Source organism: Camelina sativa, chromosome 7 (assembly GCF_000633955.1).
Source record: "Camelina sativa cultivar DH55 chromosome 7, Cs, whole genome shotgun sequence".
NCBI classification, from domain to species: domain Eukaryota; kingdom Viridiplantae; phylum Streptophyta; class Magnoliopsida; order Brassicales; family Brassicaceae; genus Camelina; species Camelina sativa.
Window position 1 is genome coordinate 26,888,256 of NC_025691.1, and position 19,651 is coordinate 26,907,906.

The following is a 19,651-nucleotide window of genomic DNA, read 5'->3' on the forward strand; positions in this document are numbered from 1 at the left end:
CTTCTGTAGACCATGGATCACTGATCATTAGTTTTTTGCAAAGAAGCTGTCCATTGATGCCCCTTTTGAGAAGATGAGAGAAGCTTTGGTAAGGCTAGTATGAGCTATATGGATTCCTCACTGGATCTCAAACGGTGCTTTAGCTGAGTCCGAAAAGCCTACTCAAATCATGATAGAATTGTAGGATTTGATCTTTTAACATACAAAAGCAACCTAACGGAGAGAGCTGAGTTCATTGGTTGTTTCAGACTCTTATTTTAAACATTCTGAACTCGGCAATTGTTTTGTCTGAATTTAATTTTGCTGTGTCTGGAGGACAATGGCTGGACGAGACTTTGAAAGAGTGCCAGACCAATCTTGAAAGCAGCAAATAATAAGGTTGTCAAAGACAGGCTACTACTACAAGAGTGTACTAAAGGATCCTCTGATTCATCTGGAGGGACAAAGATCGTTGGATTCGATTGATCAAATCCGGTATGGTTAAGTCCGGTTTAGTACATTGGATTCGATTATCCGATGCGTATACTACACGTTAAAAGTACAGTTGGTTTAGGCTTATCGCTTATGTGATATAGGGGCATATATGCCATTTAACAACTCCCCTGTGTATCGTTGATTTCGGAGTCGCTGTAACTATAAGTAGCAATTGTTCATCATCATCATCTCTGGGTAAAGCTTTTTCTCTGAGTGATCGGATAAATTCTCAGGCGAAGAAGTGAAGTTTCCGGCGATCGGAGGTGAGTTTTTACCCGTTTGATCCTTTATGCTAGTCAGTTGCCACAGACTTCGTTGATTAAATTTTGATCCGAATTGAAAAATAAAAAAATTGGGTTTAATTCTCCCGAAGTGTTGATCTTTCAAATTCATAAGGGTTTATGCAATTTGATTAGATAAAGATCAAATTTTTAGGTTTTAAATTAGGTCAAAAAATTGGTAATCACATATATTTGATTTGCTTAAGTCGTATGCAAATTGATAAGTGTTGTTTGTGATCTTTTTGAAAAGGTTGAATTTGAAGTGATGGATAAGGAGAAAGATCATAAATTGGAGTGGCTTGAAGCTCAGAAGATAGAGATAAGCGTTGACTTATTAGCTGCAGCTAAGCAACAGCTTCTGTTCCTCGCAACTGTTGATAGGAACCGATGGCTTTACGATGGCCCTGAACTCGATAAAGCTATCTACAGGTTTATTTATATCTTTCTTTGGTTCGACTCTATGTTTGTATAGTATTTTTGAATGTTAAAAGTGATTAAATTTGGTGATTGTTCAGGTACAATGCTTGTTGGCTTCCTTTGCTTGCCAAATACTCCGAGTCATCATCATCGGTTGGTGAAGGGCCTTTGGTCCCTCCTCTTGATTGTGAATGGATTTGGCATTGCCACAGGCTTAATCCGGTAATGTTTATTGGGAATTATCGATAGGAAAAACTTTGACTTTGTTGTTAGTTGTTTTTGAGTGATTTCTTCATTATGTTTAAATCCATCCAGGTGAGGTATAAGACTGACTGTGAACAATTTTACGGGAGAGTTCTCGACAATTCTGGAGTTGTATCTTCTGTTAATGGCAACTGCAAATTGAAAACTGAAGATTATGGAAAAGATTGTATCCTGACGAACCTTATGACTTAGACTTGAATAACATAGACTCGAAGGACGTCTCTGAGAAATCTTCAGCTCTCGAGAAATGCACCAAATATGATCTTGTTTCAGCTGTTAAGAGGCAGAGCCCATTTTACTACCAGGTTTCGAGGTCCCATGTAAACAATGACATTTTTCTGCAAGAAGCTGTTGCTAGATATAAGGGCTTTCTCTATCTGATTAAGACGAACAGAGAAAGGTCTTTAAAACGGTTTTGTGTTCCTACTTATGATGTTGACCTTATCTGGCACACACATCAACTGCATCCAGTTTCTTACTGTGATGATATGGAGAAGCTCATTGGTAAGGTGTTGGAGCATGATGACACAGATTCTGACCGAGGCAAAGGTAAGAAGCTTGATACCGGTTTTTCTAAGACTACTGCACAATGGGAGGAGACATTTGGTACAAGGTACTGGAAAGCCGGTGCAATGCATAGAGGCCAAACTCCTACACCTGTCACCACTTCTCCTTATTTTTCTGATGTTTTCGCCAAAGAACCAACTGCAAAGGACAATTTTCAGAATTTAATCCAATTTTCAGAAGTGGAAGTTGTTGAGGTATTCTTCTTTATCCTTTTATGTGGTTGTCTCTTGATTGTATCGAGGTAATTGTAGTTATGGTGATGTGATCCTTTTGTGTCCTTCAGGTTCTCTTGGAGATAATTGGGATTAGAAACGTACCAGATGGACATAAGGGAAGGCTCTCGGTTCTGTTCAGTAAAAGTCAGCCTGATTCTCTTTTCAATGCTGAACGTAGACTGACCATTTTATCTGAGGTTGGGGAAAAGCAAGTTGCTACTTTCCAATGTGAACCTACAGGAGAGCTTGTTTTCAAACTTATTTCCTCTTCACCGTCTAAGATACCAGTTTCGAGAGAGCCTAAAAACCTGGGCTATGCCTCTTTATCACTAAAGGAGTTTCTATTTCCAGTAACAACTCAACTCTCTGTGGAAAAGTGGCTGGAGTTAACACCCTGCAGCAAAGGTAGCAAAGCAGATCAAAAACCCATCAGCCTGCGAGTCGCTGTCTCGTTTACTCCACCAATACGCAGTCCATCAGTCTTACACGTGGTTCAATCAAGACCATCGTGCAAAGGCTCTTGCTTCTTTCCAATTTTGGGGAAGTCCCGTCTTGTTAAGAGCTCAACACACATTGTTGATGAAACACAAACTGAGGTGATCAGTCTTCAAATGAGGTATGGCGTTTAAAACAACACTCTCTTGAAAACTAAACACGTTTTTCTGCTGAGATCACCCTCCAACCAGGTATATACATGATCTTAAATCCTTGCTTTGTTGTGTTTTAGGAGCTCTACTGGTGGAACAACACTTAAACATGATCAAAGACAAGTGATTGGCGAGACAGACTCTCGTGAAACTCACGTGCTTGCGGATTATACTGGTAGTTTCTGGTCTTTGTTGGACTCGAAATGGTCACTTGAGCAAATGAACCCTTCCAGTGCAGTGTTCCGCTCTTCGAGCTTTTGGGTCCTCGAGTGGTATATTCCATTATTTCATCACTCCAATTAAAAAGAGAGTAACCTTCTTGTTTTTGATAATGTAATACACTCCAATGATGCAATGCTTTTTATTGGTTTGCAGGTGAAAGTTTTCTCTGGGAGGAAGCTGGATTATGAACCAAAACACTGCGCAAACCTTAGAAGCGATCAAGCTTTCATGACTCTTGTGGAATTTTCTAAGCAACATCCATATGGAAAAGCTGTGGGATTGGTTGATATGAAATTTGGTTCCATTGAGGCAAGTCTGAAATCTGGAATGTTACTTCTTCTTTATCTTAGCCATGCTCGTTCTGACTCTGTTATTCAATTTGCAGGTGAAAGAGAATTGGTTGGTTTTGCCTGGAATCGTATCTGCTTTCATACTCAATGCTGTTCTGAAGAAAGGAGGTTTTGATGGCGTCACTGTCGGAACCAAAGACGTAAAAGAGGAAAGCAAACAGACAAAACTTGTAGCTGTGACAGAAAATAAAGTGAATGCAGACCCCACGAATGTGGGGATTGCAGCTGCTATCATAGCTCCTGAAAAAGGCAGCGGCTGCGGAGGTGGCTGTAGCGGTGAATGCGGAAACAAGGTGAAAGAAGCTAATGCTAGTGGTTGCGACAGTGGTTGTAGTGGAGAAAGCGGAGATATGGTGAACATAGCAGCAAATGCTAGCGGCTGCGGTAGTGGATGTAGCGGTGAATGTGGAGACATGGTGAAAGCAGCAAATGCTAGCGATTGTGGCAGTGGTTGCAGTGGAGAATGCGGAGACATGGTGAAAGCAGCTAAAGCAAGCGGTTGCGGTGGTGGCAGTGGCTGCGGCGCGGGTTGTGGTGGTGGTTGCGGAAACTTGGTGAAAGCAGCAAAAGCTAGCGGTGGCAGTGGCTGCGGTGCGGGTTGTGGCGGTGGTTGCGGAAACATAGTGAAAGCAGCAGCAAATGCAAGCGGCTGCGGCGGTGGTTGTAGCGGTGAATGCGGAAACATGGTGAAAGCAGCATAATCTGGTAGTTGTGGTGGTGGTGACAGGACAGAGAACATGGTGTACAGTAACAGTGCTATGCAGGCAGTTGCGGTGGCATGAAGTTTATTTACTAGTGAAAGTGGTAAGGCAAACGCTCCCGACAACGCCGTTTGTGGCTTAATAGCAAACTTGTAAAATATAAATAAAGTTTGCAAGACAAAAGAAGAATAAAGTTTGTACTTGTTTGTTAATGCAATGAATGGTTACTTTGTTATGGGATTTTGATGTTTAAAAGATCTTATTATATTGAAAACTATGCCCTCAAGACAACCTTGTCGGTTAATTGCCAAAGATTATGCGGATAAGAGAATGACAATTTGGCATGAGCTAGATAGAGACTCTTGGAATGATGAGGTTAAGTTCTCCAAACAATGATATTCTCTCTTCGATTTCACCAAAAAATTATAAGTCACGGGTTCGTAAATTCGTAATGGCAATTGGATCAACTAACCAATCAATATAATTCAATCCACAAACGCAACTCAAGCAATGGGTTCAATAAAACTATATACCATGCAACAACCAATAGATTCAAGCCATATGTTCAATTCAAATAATAGACGATGCAAGCAAAAAACAATCAATAATTGAAGCCATAGCTTTAAAGCATATATCACATAACAACCAATAAACTCAAGATGTAACTTCAAAGTATAGACAAAGCAACAATCAATAAGAATTTAAGTCATGGGTTCGAATCATAGACTCTGCACCAACCAGTATATTCAATCAGAATCAAACCATATATGTTTAGTTCGTATCATAGAGAAATTAGCGGGATACTTTCTTGAGAGATTAATAATCCTTAAGCATCAAGTTAGCATTATTATACCACACAGACACAATACAGAGATTCAAGTAATCAAAAAAACACGAAACAACCATCATATTCAAACCATATTAGAACTCGTCTGATTTAAGTTCACTTGTAAAATATGGTTCCATGCACAGAAGGTGTTAAAATTTTCCAATTCTGGCGTAGGCGTGTTAGTGTATAAGCCTTGAGGGGTTTCCGTAATTAGAAACCTGCTTGAGGTGTTTTCAGTTCTCAGAAGGCAACTCCCATGGGACTGTTTAGTTAAAGAGTTCCCAAAGTCAGACGAGTGAGTGGGTATGAACTCAGCAACTTGAAAATTTAGAGGTTTTTTCTATTCCCATTTCTTCTTTGTAGACCAAGCAGTCGCTCGTTTATGTTATCATTAAGCAGCTCTGATGAGACTGTTCTAGTTTTGCCGTGCCCTCTCTACAACGGTTACTTCTACTTACACGTGCCGTTTCTTGTTTGAAATATGTGTGTCAGTGTGTGAATGTAAGATTAATTGGGCTTCTAATGGGCTATTGGATGTTTTAGACATCTAAAGTTTTCTTCGTCTTATCTTCTTTATTTAGTACAGTAAAACCTCTATAAAATTTATAAGGTCGGAACTATAAAATTTTATTAATTTATAGAAATTTTAATTTATAAATAAATTATTAATTTATCGATAAATTAATATTTTATTAATTTATGAAGAGATTTTCTCATATTCATAATTTTGAAAATTTTCTATTACAACATAAAATACTTTTGTTATCATTTACATTTTAAAAGAAATTTCTTAATTTATAACATTGGTTATCGTAATAGGATGAATTTCAATCGTTTATTAAATTATCTAAGTAAAAATGACAAATATAAAAAGTTTTAAGTTTATAAGAAATTGCAACTACTATCTTTTATGGTAATGATGAAGTCGAATAAGATATTGTGGTACATTTAGAACCAGTTACTAAATAAACAATTATCGCATCTAGACTCTTCATAAATTTTGGATGTGATTGAGAAAACAACAATGAAAAAGATTTAAGATGAGTTCCAACAAAAATGCAAATTCAAAAATAGACAAACAACAATAAAGTCATATTTTACTAAATTTTCTTAGATATATATGTATATATCTATATATATTTTTAGTTTATTTGATTATTAATTTATAATATTGATGGATCAAATTTTTATATAAGATTTCCAAAAAATATTATTTTATTTTTTTATTGAAATGTGTTATTTTTTATATTGACCCAATTTGGGATATGAAAAAATTATTAATTTATAGATATTAATTTAGAAAAGTTCAACTATAGGTACTTTTTGTATGGAGCTACTACAGATTCTCGACACGTGTCCTCAATACATAGGATACTCACACGTGATGTATATATGATCTCGCACGCACACGATCTTTGACTTATGATCTTTCCTTTATCCCAGTACAAGAGAGTAGTAGTAAACACATGTCGAGAGAGGGACGTTTTACATGCCGACACTTGTCGTTTACTTATTCGTCTTTGGTCAAGCAGGATTACTTATTTGTTAATTTTATTAGTAATAGCTTTAATTAATTACTACAAACAAAGGTGACCGGCATAAACGGAAGCAGTGGGTCCTTGTTGTCTATGCACTGCCCCGCAAAATCTGTGGTTCAAATTTAATAATCGCTTATAGGAATTTGACTAATAAGTCGGTTAATAAGTCGACCATGGTCGAATGGTTGACAAAAAAAATAATAATAATAATTGCTTATAATTAGTGTTTGTTTTCTCTTTTTATTTATTTAATTTTTCATGGTTTTTCTTCATAAAATACTCATTAGTCATTACGAATTTATTATAAGTTTATATAATAATCGCTCCACGAGTATAATAATTTTGTTAGTGATCCACTGATCATCATCGGTCATCTTCTTTAATCATCTTGAATTATGATATGCTGCTGATTCATTTCTATGTTCTTTTCAATATTTGTATCTTTGCTTTAGCAGAAAAGAAAAAATGTTCATACACAACTCTTATTAAAATTTATAATTAGCGGTATAGCGCTAAAATTGTAATGAAAACATGACAAATAGTTCTTTAAAAAAACATTAAATTAGCATATTTCATTATAAATTATAGAAAACGGAAAACTCATAATATTTATCCTGAATTATTAATACGAAGTAAGAACAAACAATAAAACATGGGTACGGTCTTCATTTCATAAGCTTTCTTTATTCGTTGATTTTTTAATAAATAGTTTTTTATTAATAAAATTTTACATAAGTTTTATTTTCAAGAAATGGTGTATGCTTTAATAAGTACTAGGCCTGCGATTTTGGAATTAGCGGTCTAGAACTAAAATTTCAATACACAACGGTTATTTAAAATTTAGAATTAGCGGTCTAGAACTAAAATGAAAACATGAAATCAAATAGCTCTTTTAAAAAGAAAATTTTAAATTAATATATTTCATTGTAAATTATATATACAAACGACAAACTCATAATATTTGTTTTTTGACTTACTAATAAGAAGTAAGAACAAACAATAAAACATGGGTCTTCATTTCATAAGCTTTATTAAGTACTATAAAAAGAAAATTAGTTTGTAACTGATAGAGATTAAGAACCAAAAACTTAAAACTTCTTTAATTAAAAAAATAAAATAATAATTGAGTGTTTTGTTTCTGGTGTTTTTTTTTCTTATGAAGAAAAATGAAATTCCATGCTTTTATAAACTTACTATAATAGCAAAACAAAAATCCTTAAATTCAGCTATAACGAGATGAAAAAATTTTAAAAATGGAAATGTCATGCTTACCTTAGCTTTTTGTTGGCCACGTCTTTCTTTAAAAACACAATGTGTAAAAGATATGATAATTGTGATATGTGAAAGCCTACACTATATAGTGTAGTGTGTAGTAATATATCAATATACACTCATTGTTAGTTTACAACAAATGGATCGGATGCATAGAGTCTTCTTAATTATTCTTATAAATGCCATAAATTGATGTTATAATAAGTCATTTGGGTTAATCAAGGGTACTTTTTAATAATTGTTTACAAATGTTAGAAAACCTTCGAAAATACAATATACATCGTCGCTCCCAAGTTTTTCAATTGTGTACGTGGCATATTCATAGTTTGTTTCTTAAAACTGGAAACTCCAATATATAGCCTACACTCACATTCATAATCTATTAATCTCATATGTAATGACACTTATTAGGATATGTCAATATTCTTAGCTAGATACGAATCTATCGTATTAGGAATACTTTGTGTGTATAAATACTTGTGTTATGAGAATGAATAAACTCAACCTTTTACGGAATATTTCATGGTATCAGAGCGAACCACTTTTTTATCCTAAACACACCGCCGCCGTCGCAAGTATTCTTGCCACCGCCGCTGCTTCTCTTCTTTCTAGCCGCCGCTTCTTTCTAGCTGCCGCTTTTATCTACCCTCTCTTATTCAGTTGTTATGGCTACTGAACAAGTTTCCACGGGACAGCTTGTGTCCACCATTGTCGGACTGACGACTCCGTACTCCCTCAGTGCATCGGATAATCCCAGTTCTCTCATATCCTCTGTTATCTTGCGTGAAGATAATTATCTTGAATGGGCTACTGAACTTCGCAACTCTCACCAAGCCAAACAGAAGCTTGGCTTCATCGATGGCACGATTCCAAAGCTGTCGTCCGATCCTGACCTGAGTCAATGGCTCGCCGCAAACTCTATGATTATCGGTTGGATACCAACGTCGATCGACCCCAAGATTCGCTCTACTGTTTTCTTTGTGTCCGATGTTGCATCTCTTTGGGAGAGTCTTCATGTCCGTTTTTCTATTGGTAATGGCGTTCGCAAACAAGTTTTGAAAGATGAGATCGCTATGTGCAAACAAGATGGTCACTCTGTTTTAGAGTATTATGGCCGTTTGACCAAACTGTGGGAAGAGCTGCAGAACTACAACACCACTCGTGCGTGTAGGTGCGAAGCAGCCCCTGATATTGCCAAAGAACGCGAAGATGATCGAGTCCATCAATTCCTATTTGGTCTCGATCTGCCTCGTTTTAGCAATATCCGTTTTGCAATTTTTGACTGTGACACTTTGCCTTCACTCAACCAGGCTTATGCGCGTGTTGTTCGTGAAGAACAAAATCTAAATGTTGCTCGTTTGAAAGATACTACAAAACCAGAGTCTGTTGGGTTTCACGTCAAGTCCAAAACTCCTCACGTTGTAGCTGTCACCTCTCGTTTCCGTGATCGCTCCACCCTTCATTGCATCTATTGTCGTCGACAAGGCCATGAGAAGTCCGAATGTTTTCTTCTTCATGGCTATCCGGACTGGTATACTGACAATCGTTCGGGTCCCTCTTATCCGATACTAGAGACTCCTCCACCCGTGAGTCTCCTCCTCTGCCTGTTCAACGTGGTGGTCGTCCGGCACAAGATCGTGGACGTGGTCGAGTCAACAGTGCATGTCTCAATCCCATCTCGGACTCTGGCAAAAATGATCAAATTGTCCAACTAATCAGTCTGCTTCAAAGCCTACGCCCTAACACAACTTCTGAAAAATTGTCGGGTAACACTCGTATTACTGATGTTATTATTGACACAGGAGCTTCTCACCATATGACTGGTGATTGTTCGTTATTGACTGATGTTGTTGACATTATACTATATGCGGTTAAGTTTCCCGATGGTCGAGGATCTCGTGCTAATAAACGTGGTGCCTTAGCTTTGAATGACAAATATGTGCTTTATGATGTGTTGTTTGTGCCTGATTTTGATTGCACTCTCATCTCTGTCTTTAAGCTCTTGAAATAGACCAGTTGTATTGCCATCTTTACTGATGCTTTATGTTTCTTGCAGGACCGTTTTACGAGGATTTTGATTGGGAGCGGTGAGGAGCGTGAGGGAGTGTATTATTTTACTGGGTTTCTTGCTGTACAAGTCAACAGAGTTACAAAGGATGTTGCATCTAATGGAGCTTTGTGGCATAGTAGACTAGGACACCCATCTGCAAGTGTTTTACTTTCTTTACCAGAATGTGATACTTCTACTACTAGTCTTAATGATATCAAAAGTTGTGATACATGCTTTTGCGCAAAACAAACTCGCAAGGTTTTTCATGATAGTTCTAATAAAACATTGGATTGTTTTTCTCTTGGTCATTGCGATGTCTGGGGTCCTTATCGCACTCTTTCCACATGTGGTGCTGTGTATTTTCTTACTGTGGTCGACGACTACTCTCGTTCGGTGTGGACATTTCTTATGTCGGAAAAGTCTGAGGTTTCTCGCTTGCTACGTAATTTTTGTGTCACGACTGAGAAACAATTTGGAAAACAAGTTAAAGCCATTCAGAGTGAAAATGGCACCGAATTCATTTGTCTTGCGTCTTTCTTTCAGGACAATGGCATTTTGCATCAGACAAGTTGTGTTGATACTCCACAACAGAATGGTCATGTGGAACGCAAGCATCGTCACATTCTCAACGTTGCTCGCGCTTGTTTATTTCACAGCCATCTTCCAGTTAAGTTTTGGGGTGAAAGTATTCTTACCACCACTCATTTGATCAATCGCACTCCCACACCTGTTTTAAACGGTAAATCCCCTTATGAAGTTCTGTTCGGCAAACGTCCTTCATATGATATGCTCCGCACATTTGGTTGTTTATGCTACGCCCATCATCGAGCTAGAGATAAAGACAAGTTTGGTCCGCGTAGTCGCAAGTGTGTATTTGTTGGCTACCCCTTTGGCAAGAAAGGTTGGCGTCTATTTGATCTTGAGACAGAGCAATTTTTGATCAGTCGAGATGTTCAGTTTCGAAACATGTTTTTCCATTTCTCCAAACAGAGATTGTTATGCCACCCATACCGACTCCTTCTAGTTTCTCGGGCGATGATGATTGGCTTCCTCCGCCCGCGTTCATATCACCTTCCCCGATGGTTCTTGATGATACGTTATCTCCGGAGATTGTTCTTTCACCGTCAGTACATATTGTGATTCCGATTACAATGCTTGTCCTTGCACACGTCGTTCACTCTCTGCGTATGTGGTCTACTTGGGTGATTCCCCCATCTCTTGGAAGACTAAGAAACAAGATATGGTCTCTAGTTCCTCCGCTGAAGCAAAATACCGTGCCATGGCTTACACCCTTAAGGAAGTTAAATGGCTTCGAGCATTATTACATACATTTGGTTTTGCACATCCGCATCCCATTCCGTTTTACTGCGACAGTCAAGCGGCCATTCACATCGCTGCAAATCTTGTCTTTCACGAACGCACAAAGCATATCGAGTCGGATTGTCATTAGGTTCGCGATGCTGTCCAAGCTGGTCTCATCACCACGACACATATTTCTACTACCGACCAAGTTACTGATATTTTTACCAAAGTTTTGCCCAGACCGTTGTTTGACTCTTTATTGAGCAAGTTCGGTGTTTGAAATTTGGAAGCACAAACTTGAGGGGAGGTATTAGGATATGTAAATATCTTTATGTCAATATTCTTAGCTAGATATGAATCTATCGTATTAGGAATACTTTGTGTGTATAAATACTTGTGTTATGAGAATGAATAAACTCAAACTTTTAAGGAATATTTCAACAGTAATGTAATGTAAATATATAAATATAATGTATGTAAAGTAACGTTACTACGAGAGAATAGTTTTTGTATTTAGAAGAGACAAAAAAAAAAGAGTACCAACCAAAAAAATAAAAGGAGTGGGAGACAAGAGGGTGAAAAAATGTGGTATAACAACAGGACGGTGACGCATGATGTGAAAGAAAGGAAGAGCGGGTGATGATGGAGTTAGGTGACAGGCATGTCAACAGTGAAGCTGCAAAGCCTGATTTGTTTGGTTTCCCTTCTCTCTTTAAGCGTGCTTCTTCCAACGTGTCACCTTTGATGATGACCTTCTTCTTCAATACACTTCTTTCTAATTTACATGTTATTGTTATTATTTGTGTCTCATTCCTCTCGATCGTTTCCACACTGATTGTGTTCTTAGAATTTTGGTCGTCGTGCAATCGCCTCACTAAATGTTACTATTTCAACTCGATATCTTAAGTCAATATTTGCATAACTTTGGATATGTATATGATTATATGTAACAATGTGTAACAAATAGACCTAGTCTTCATCGTCATCATCGACATGGTAAATTGATAAACTGCATATATTTCGTGCATTATATATATATATATATTAAAGTTTTCTTATAGGTTTTACTATATGAATAATTTAATTATTTGACCATTCAATCATTTAACAAAACAAATCAAGGAGTAGTTAGTAGTAAATAATTATTTTCACTTGTTAACTGTGGTAAATTCATAATTTTCACCCCTTGAATAATTAATGCTCTGTCTTACTTTTCTCAACCCATTGGTAATTTTTTTTTGGAAATATGCATATTTTTAGACAGACAAATTTTAAACAGATACCTGGTCCCATAACTATTGAAACTCAGATTATATAGAAAAAGTTAATTAAATTCAATAGGTATTTTAGACCACTCAGCCTCTTCAATATTGGATGGTCCCATTTCTATTATAATCAAAATCATAACCCAAAAAAAATAAAAAATAAATCTGTTTTATTCTTGAATTACTTTGATAATTTTAATAATCGATACTATACTTATTGAAAAAACATATAATAATATTTGTAATAAAAAATAATAAACACACGCATGTTATTTGTGGACTTTTTTTTTTGTAATACTATTGTATATTTTTTCTAAGCTTCTTTACAAACCAGAAACCTGAAACCATGTTACCTGTAACAACGACATGTATTTATTATTATATCTCCGTGAATATCTAACGACTGAGAGTCTCTCTCACTTACTCACTCTCAACCGTCAGATCTTCTTACTGTAGTCCACACCGCATGCAAACAAAACTTGATTCATCCTTAATGCCCATGCTTTTGTGATTTATTACGAAAACTACCACTCCTTCCATGTTTTTTTTTTTTGTTTTTTCTCTTCTTCTTGATTCTTGAACACTGCGCTTTTTGTTAGCTTTTTTCTCTCTGGTTTATTTTCCATGGAAGGACCTTGAGCTCTGCTTCTCTTCTCTCGTCAAAGTTCGTGTCTTTTTTTCACTATACACTCACTCTTTCTCTCTCTCTCTCTCTCGTTTATTTGATCTTCTATTGTGTTCTTCGTCTTCTCCTTCTCTCTCAAGGTACTAGTTTCAACTTTTATGTACAAGAACTGTTTTTGAAATCTGCTTCTGTAGTTTGAATTTCAATCTGGGTTTGTTTCTTTTGTTCTCGTAGCTTCTGTGGATTCATAATCTGGGTTTACTTTTTTTTGTTTTCTCCTAAAGTAAGTGTTTTAGTTGTGATTTTGAGCTGAGTACATTTTTGGGGAAAATGCAGAGGAAATTAGGGCACAAAATTGTTGTTTCTCTGCTTTTTGTTTCATGAAAAGTGATTAATTTTGGGGTAGATGAGTTCTGGGGACGAAAAGGTTGAATTTGGACTATGAATCCTAGGTTAAAGTTTCTAACTTTATTTTACTTGTTAAGCAAATTTGACCCAATTCTTCTTTAGCTGAAACCATAGTTTTTTTTTCTGGGTTCTTCTTGACTCTGAACCAGTGATCTATGTCTTCTATTTAGCAGCTTTTGCCTTTTTGTAGTTTAGATTGTTCTAGAAAATAGTGATATTTGGTGCTTGAGCTTTGTTGAGATTGTGAATTCTGTTCATGCAAATGCAGATTTATGTGAAATTAGTTTGATTTTGTGTTGTTGTTTTGTTGTTGTTGTGATGCTAAGCAGATAAAAACAAAGTCCTGCAAAAACTTGAGATCTGATGTCTTATCGATTACTAAGTGTGGATAAGGAGGAACTGGATATATCACCACCTGGTTTGAAAGTACGTAACTACTTTGGCCTCTCTGATTGCTCCTCTGTTGATAGCTCAACCATTCACAACCGTGTTCAAGATGGTGAGAAGACGAGCAATCTCAATTTCAAAGCTACAGAGCTGAGGCTAGGTCTTCCTGAGTCTCAATCCCCCGAGAGAGAAACTGATTTCGGTTTGCTAAGCCCGAGAACACCTGATGAGAAACTTCTCTTCCCACTGCTACCTTGTAAAGACACTGCTGCTTCTGCTACTACGGAGCACAAGAATGTTGTTTCTGGAAACAAAAGAGGATTCGCTGACACTTGGGACGAGTTTTCGAGTGTTAAAGGTTCTGTTCGACCAGGAGGAGGAATCAACATGATGCTGTCGCCAAAAATTAAGGATGTCCCTAAGAGTATTCAAGAAGAAAGATCTCATGCTAAGGGCGGTTCGAACAATGCACCAGCGGCCAAGTGTGTAACGGTTTATGAGTTTTATGGTTTGTTAATGACTCAAGGCTGAATCTTGTGGTAACCTATCTATTGTTTACAGGGCACAGGTTGTTGGTTGGCCTCCAATCAGATCATACAGGAAGAATACAATGGCTTCTTCTACTTCGAAGAACACTGACGAGGTTGATGGGAAACCTGGTCTTGGTGCTTTGTTTGTGAAAGTGAGCATGGATGGTGCTCCTTATCTGAGAAAGGTCGACTTGAGGACTTACACTTGCTATCAACAGTTGTCTTCTGCACTTGAGAAAATGTTCAGCTGCTTCACTCTTGGTGAGAATTTTCTATGTATTAAAGCAAATTCTTGGTTAAATTGTCAAAAGAAATGAACAAAAAAGAAAGTGATTTCGTGTTTGTCTGTGATCTCAGGTCAATGTGGACTTCATGGTGCTCAAGGGAGGGAACGAATGAGCGAGATCAAACTGAAGGATCTCCTTCATGGATCAGAGTTTGTGCTTACTTACGAAGACAAAGACGGTGATTGGATGCTTGTTGGAGATGTCCCGTGGGAGTAAGCTTCTCTTGAACTCGTATCTTTAGTGACTTTAGGTTTTTGTTTCTGCTCAAACGTTGAATGAATTCTTGTTAAAACCTATTTGCAGGATATTTACTGAAACATGCCAGAAACTGAAGATCATGAAGGGCTCTGATTCTATTGGGTTAGGTAAGCCATTTACTTTGACAACATCATTCCCCTTAATATGAATACATACTCTGTGGCTCACTCTATTTAGTGTTGATTTCCATGGTCTCAGCTCCAGGTGCAGTGGAGAAATCGAAGAACAAAGACCGGGTTTGAAACAAAGAAGCTCAAGACCTAAAAACACTATGCACAGTTCCAATGTTTAAGTCTTATTTACTGATGTTTGAAAACTCTTTAGTATTTTACTAATTTATGTTGTAAGACTTTGGAATTTCTTATTTGTGTGTGTGCTTGTTCAGAACAAATACATTCTTCTTATGTGTGTTGCTTCTACCTTCTTCTTATTTGGAATCTCCAAGACTTTTTTCTCAATAGTTTAAATCGAAGACCAACTCTTACTTTTTGTCTAATTTTACGCAAAGTTTTGATTTGTTTATTGGTAGTACAAAAGTCTCTAAGTGATAATTAGGATAAAAGTTGGTTATTGAATATTGATGGGTAATCCTGTATATAAAGAGCCTTTTATCACACAAAGTGGAATCTCAAATGATGGTTTCTTCTACGTGTAAAACAAGAAATTGTGTAAATCTAGATTACCTTTAGACTAATCCCAATTATTTATCTTCTACAACTTTCTTACGAGAGTTAATCATATATTAGAAAAATAACATGTTGACTAAATATCTAAATTTTTGACATACCATCTCTCTTATATATGGCCTTTAGTGCTCCAAAATTTATCCATTCAATTTTTTTTTATAGCAAAGTTTGTTAAACTGAAACCAACTTTTGTTTTTACATCTAAGGTTATGTGTTTATTTTTCTTATAATTCTATTAACTTGATACATTTACACAAACTAATGTGATTGCTACAAGAAGAATATATAGTTCTCACTGTATATGGAGTTAAATTTTGGTTCTAAAGTGTTACTATTCATATTCTGATTTTTTTATTCCCTTTAAAAAGAAGAATATAATAATATTTTTTGATATTTCGACATCAGTTGTCAAATTAAGAGTCTTATCACATGTGGTAAAGTGGTTCTAAGTGAGTTTGTGGTTAGTGCACTTCATCATTGACTTTTATTTCTAATTTTGATTTGTTTTGCAATTCGTAAGAACAATTATCAAACACATTTCTTTTTTTTGTCAACATATCAAGTATGTCTTGTTAATGCTTTTCTTCCATACGAACCACTAATTTCTTTTATCAACTTGACTTAACCAAAATATTTAATTTTAGTAGTTGTAACTTGTAACACACAAAAAAATAGTTTTTACAAGTAGGAGATTGTTGTATCACAATATATAACTTTTAGTAGTTCTTTATACCAAGTATTGAATTGTTCTTGGGGTATATTAAACGTTAGTGGGATAGTAAGAATATTGGTCCCAATTTATACCATTCGAAGATGTGATGGCTCTAGTCCTCACCCTTCAACATGCAAAAACCAAACATTTAATGAATCACAACCTTGAGTGAATTCAATAAGATTCTTTATCATACGTTTCCCAACTTCTAGATTGTAATAAATAGGTTTTTTTTCTGGTTACACGATGTGATAATCGTTTGGCACATAGATTTGCTAAATTCAGTCTTTAACATGCTTATTTGTACCCAGTTTAGTCGATTTAAATTGATATACATGGAAATATCGTTTTTTTCTTTTTCTTTTGTTCACCTACATGGAAATATCAATTTTATGCAATTCTTTACATATGAAAAAATCTTATATATTGTTTTAGTACTAAACTAACTTATTGAGATGGAAAGTTGTTTAGGCCATGTAATTTATATATATCTTACCGATCAAAACTCAGCAATTGAAAGCTTACCAAAAGAAATTAAAAAAAATAATTAATATCAAAATTACAGTATATTGCCAAACAAAAGTTTTGTTTGGTTTTTAACCCGTTGGAAAATTCTATGTTTTGTCGTTATTTTTGATCATTCAATGAATTTTAAAATAAAAACATTCAGTCAACATATTTATTAATATGGGGACGGATCTTGGACAAGTTATTATTGGGTGCAAAGTTTAATATGGAGGAAGCAAACTCGTAACCTCATTCAAATACTTTGTCTAATTTTAAAAATAGATTTATTTATAAGTTGGTGGGTGCAACTCCCCCCTAGATTTTCAAAATATCAGGTTATTAACTCAATTATTTTTTTCCAATATCCTGATAATAATAATACATAGTTATGGTTACTATTTTAATAAATAACCATTTTAATGGACCACAACATAAAAATATAATCGCCTTAATTAATAACTAATCATGGATCGGTCCATATCATATGGTCTGTCTCCCAAAACCTTTCTTCTACTTAAGCTATGTTTTAAGTCAAATTATTCTTATTATATACACTCAAACGAACCACTATCTTTAAATTTTATAACTCTCTACTCATTGCACTCATTATTTTAAGCATACCCGATCACAAAAACACATTTAAAAAAAAATTAATTTTGTTCATTTCATCAAATTTAGTTCCTATTCCTATATTTTATATATGTTTAAGATTGATACAATTTTGTTAGAAGACAGAAGAATAAGATATTAGATACGAATAATTTCCTATATTATTCAAATATTTGGTTTGACCATGTCTATGTCTTTTTGTCTGAAATTCATATATACATGTAATTGAGTGTATATATTATTCGGCTATACAATTCTGAATTATCTGATTAACGCACTGATTATGAGAAGCTTCTCAGTTCTCATCTTTCAAATATGGTGGAATCTATAACTTACAAGCTAGACATTCAACAAGTCCATCTCAGAACTATTTGTAGATCATGATTTTTTTAAAAAAGATATATTTGGTGTAGCGAAAATTTATTTTTAAAATAATGCAATCCAATCTATTTATATGCATTAAAAAAAATTGAGTTATGTTTAAATGCTCTAGTTACAAGTCTTGCACCCTATGAGATAAATATGTCTCTGATCACATCCAATATATGAAGAGAGAATATGTGATATTTAATTATGATTCTAGAGACCTACCAAAATCATAGACATATATGTAATATATACTGCATATTGGATACATACTAGTCTATGCTTATTTGGTATAATATGGATTCGAATTACCAAAGCGGATAAAGTAGATCAGAGAAAACAAGCTAGGGTGCCTTAATTTGGTACATTTTCTTTGATCTCTACGGTATTATGATAAACAATGTATTGAAATATAGTACTTATGGTATTGATTTACTTAGTATATGTCATATGTGGGCATTCCAATACATATATAGTTAGTATAATTTATTATACATTTGTAAATTTAAATTGCATAACCGTACCATACTATGGCCTATACTTTTTAGTATTATATACAGAAGTATGTACGAGATAATGTTATTGATTGTAAATTAAATTAGCTTACGGTGTCTTTTCTTTTTGTTAAGGAACTAGTTGTAATATGTAAACTAGGTAGGTGTGTAAAAAAGAAAAGAAAAAAATACAATATATTATGGTATATAATGGACATTTTTTTATTGTTGTTTTACTAACATAGTTAGAGTGGTCTAATATTATTTTGAAACATGATTGTATCAAAGTTTTAAAACGACCTGAATTTTTTTAATACTATCTATTTTTTAATTTATTTTTCGGTGAAGCACATGGAGCCGGATTAGAAAACACACAAAATCTTGTGCAACATACGTATAGGGAATGTGCAACATTTGCTTCGATTTCTTTATAAAAGAAACAAAACATTTGCTATGATTGAATAATGAATAGAGTATTAGGAGAAATATTCCCAACAATATTTTTGGTTGTTATCAAAATACAATAACTTAGGTTTGTGATCATTAAACGTTAATCCTTATTTATTTTTATTTCTTTTTTGGACAAAGAAACGTTAATCCTTATTAAGGGCGAATATAGCTAAGTAGAACGAAGCCTTGTTGAATGAGATCGTCGTGGTAGAAGATAAGCTATATATATATATATATATATATATATATATATATGTCCTTTCTGGTCATTGATAAGAAGTTCAAAATTGGATTGGTATTGCTGGTGCCATAATATAACTTTTTAGTTGGCACAAAATTTACTACGGTCGAGCACAACAATGCAATCATAAATTAATAAGTTAAAAAGAAAAGAAAAACAAGTTTTTTCCGTTTGACGTTCGGAATAATTGACCACCACAAAAACTTCGATTTGCATGAAATTATGAAAATAATATGTTTTGTATGTTTCGAAACGCAAGAAACCAAAATAGCCATAATAGTAGTGAAAGTGTAATTAGTTTAATTATGAAAGTATCTCAAGACTACACATCTCTATTAATATCTGTCTGGTCTAGGAACATACTACAAAATAGCCAAACACGTAGGTATGCATGCAATTGTACGTTAAAAGCTGTAACAAAACAGACAAACAAACAAAAAAGGTTAAGGGGGAAAAAAAAAGTGATAAATAAATAAATACCAATTAAATCGTTGAGATAGGGATAAAGATAAATGAAAACGAGCCGACCCATTACAAAACAACTTAATAATAAAAGTAACACAAAAAAAGTACAGAGACTAAAACAGTAGCTATGGTTTTGTTTTGGCGTCTCTGTGCTGTAATAAATTGGTTCTGGGGATCTTCGTCCTTATCTCCCATGCCATTCACTATCAAATTGATACATTTATTGATGCCT

General features: G+C 35.0%; 1 protein-coding gene and 1 pseudogene across 1 annotated transcript; both read left to right on the top strand.

The window, feature by feature from the left end:
• LOC104702802 lies at positions 636-4,378 on the top strand (annotated as a pseudogene).
• On the top strand, positions 12,953-15,347 carry LOC104702803 (auxin-responsive protein IAA8-like). Its single transcript, XM_010418723.2, has 6 exons — positions 12,953-13,159; positions 13,757-14,296; positions 14,376-14,605; positions 14,702-14,843; positions 14,935-14,996; positions 15,088-15,347. Exons 2-6 carry the CDS (start codon positions 13,791-13,793, stop codon positions 15,129-15,131), a joined length of 984 nt encoding a protein of 327 aa, XP_010417025.1. The 5' UTR covers positions 12,953-13,159; positions 13,757-13,790; the 3' UTR covers positions 15,132-15,347.

Excerpts from the sequence above, each read along its gene's own strand:
- LOC104702803 (XM_010418723.2), top strand. The coding sequence starts at position 13,791 with ATGTCTTATCGATTACTAAGTGTGGATAAGGAGGAACTGGATATATCA. Across the intron at positions 14,297-14,375 it reads AACAATGCACCAGCGGCCAA|GGCACAGGTTGTTGGTTGGC; the intron begins GTGTGTAACGGT and ends TATTGTTTACAG. Across the intron at positions 14,606-14,701 it reads GTTCAGCTGCTTCACTCTTG|GTCAATGTGGACTTCATGGT; the intron begins GTGAGAATTTTC and ends CTGTGATCTCAG.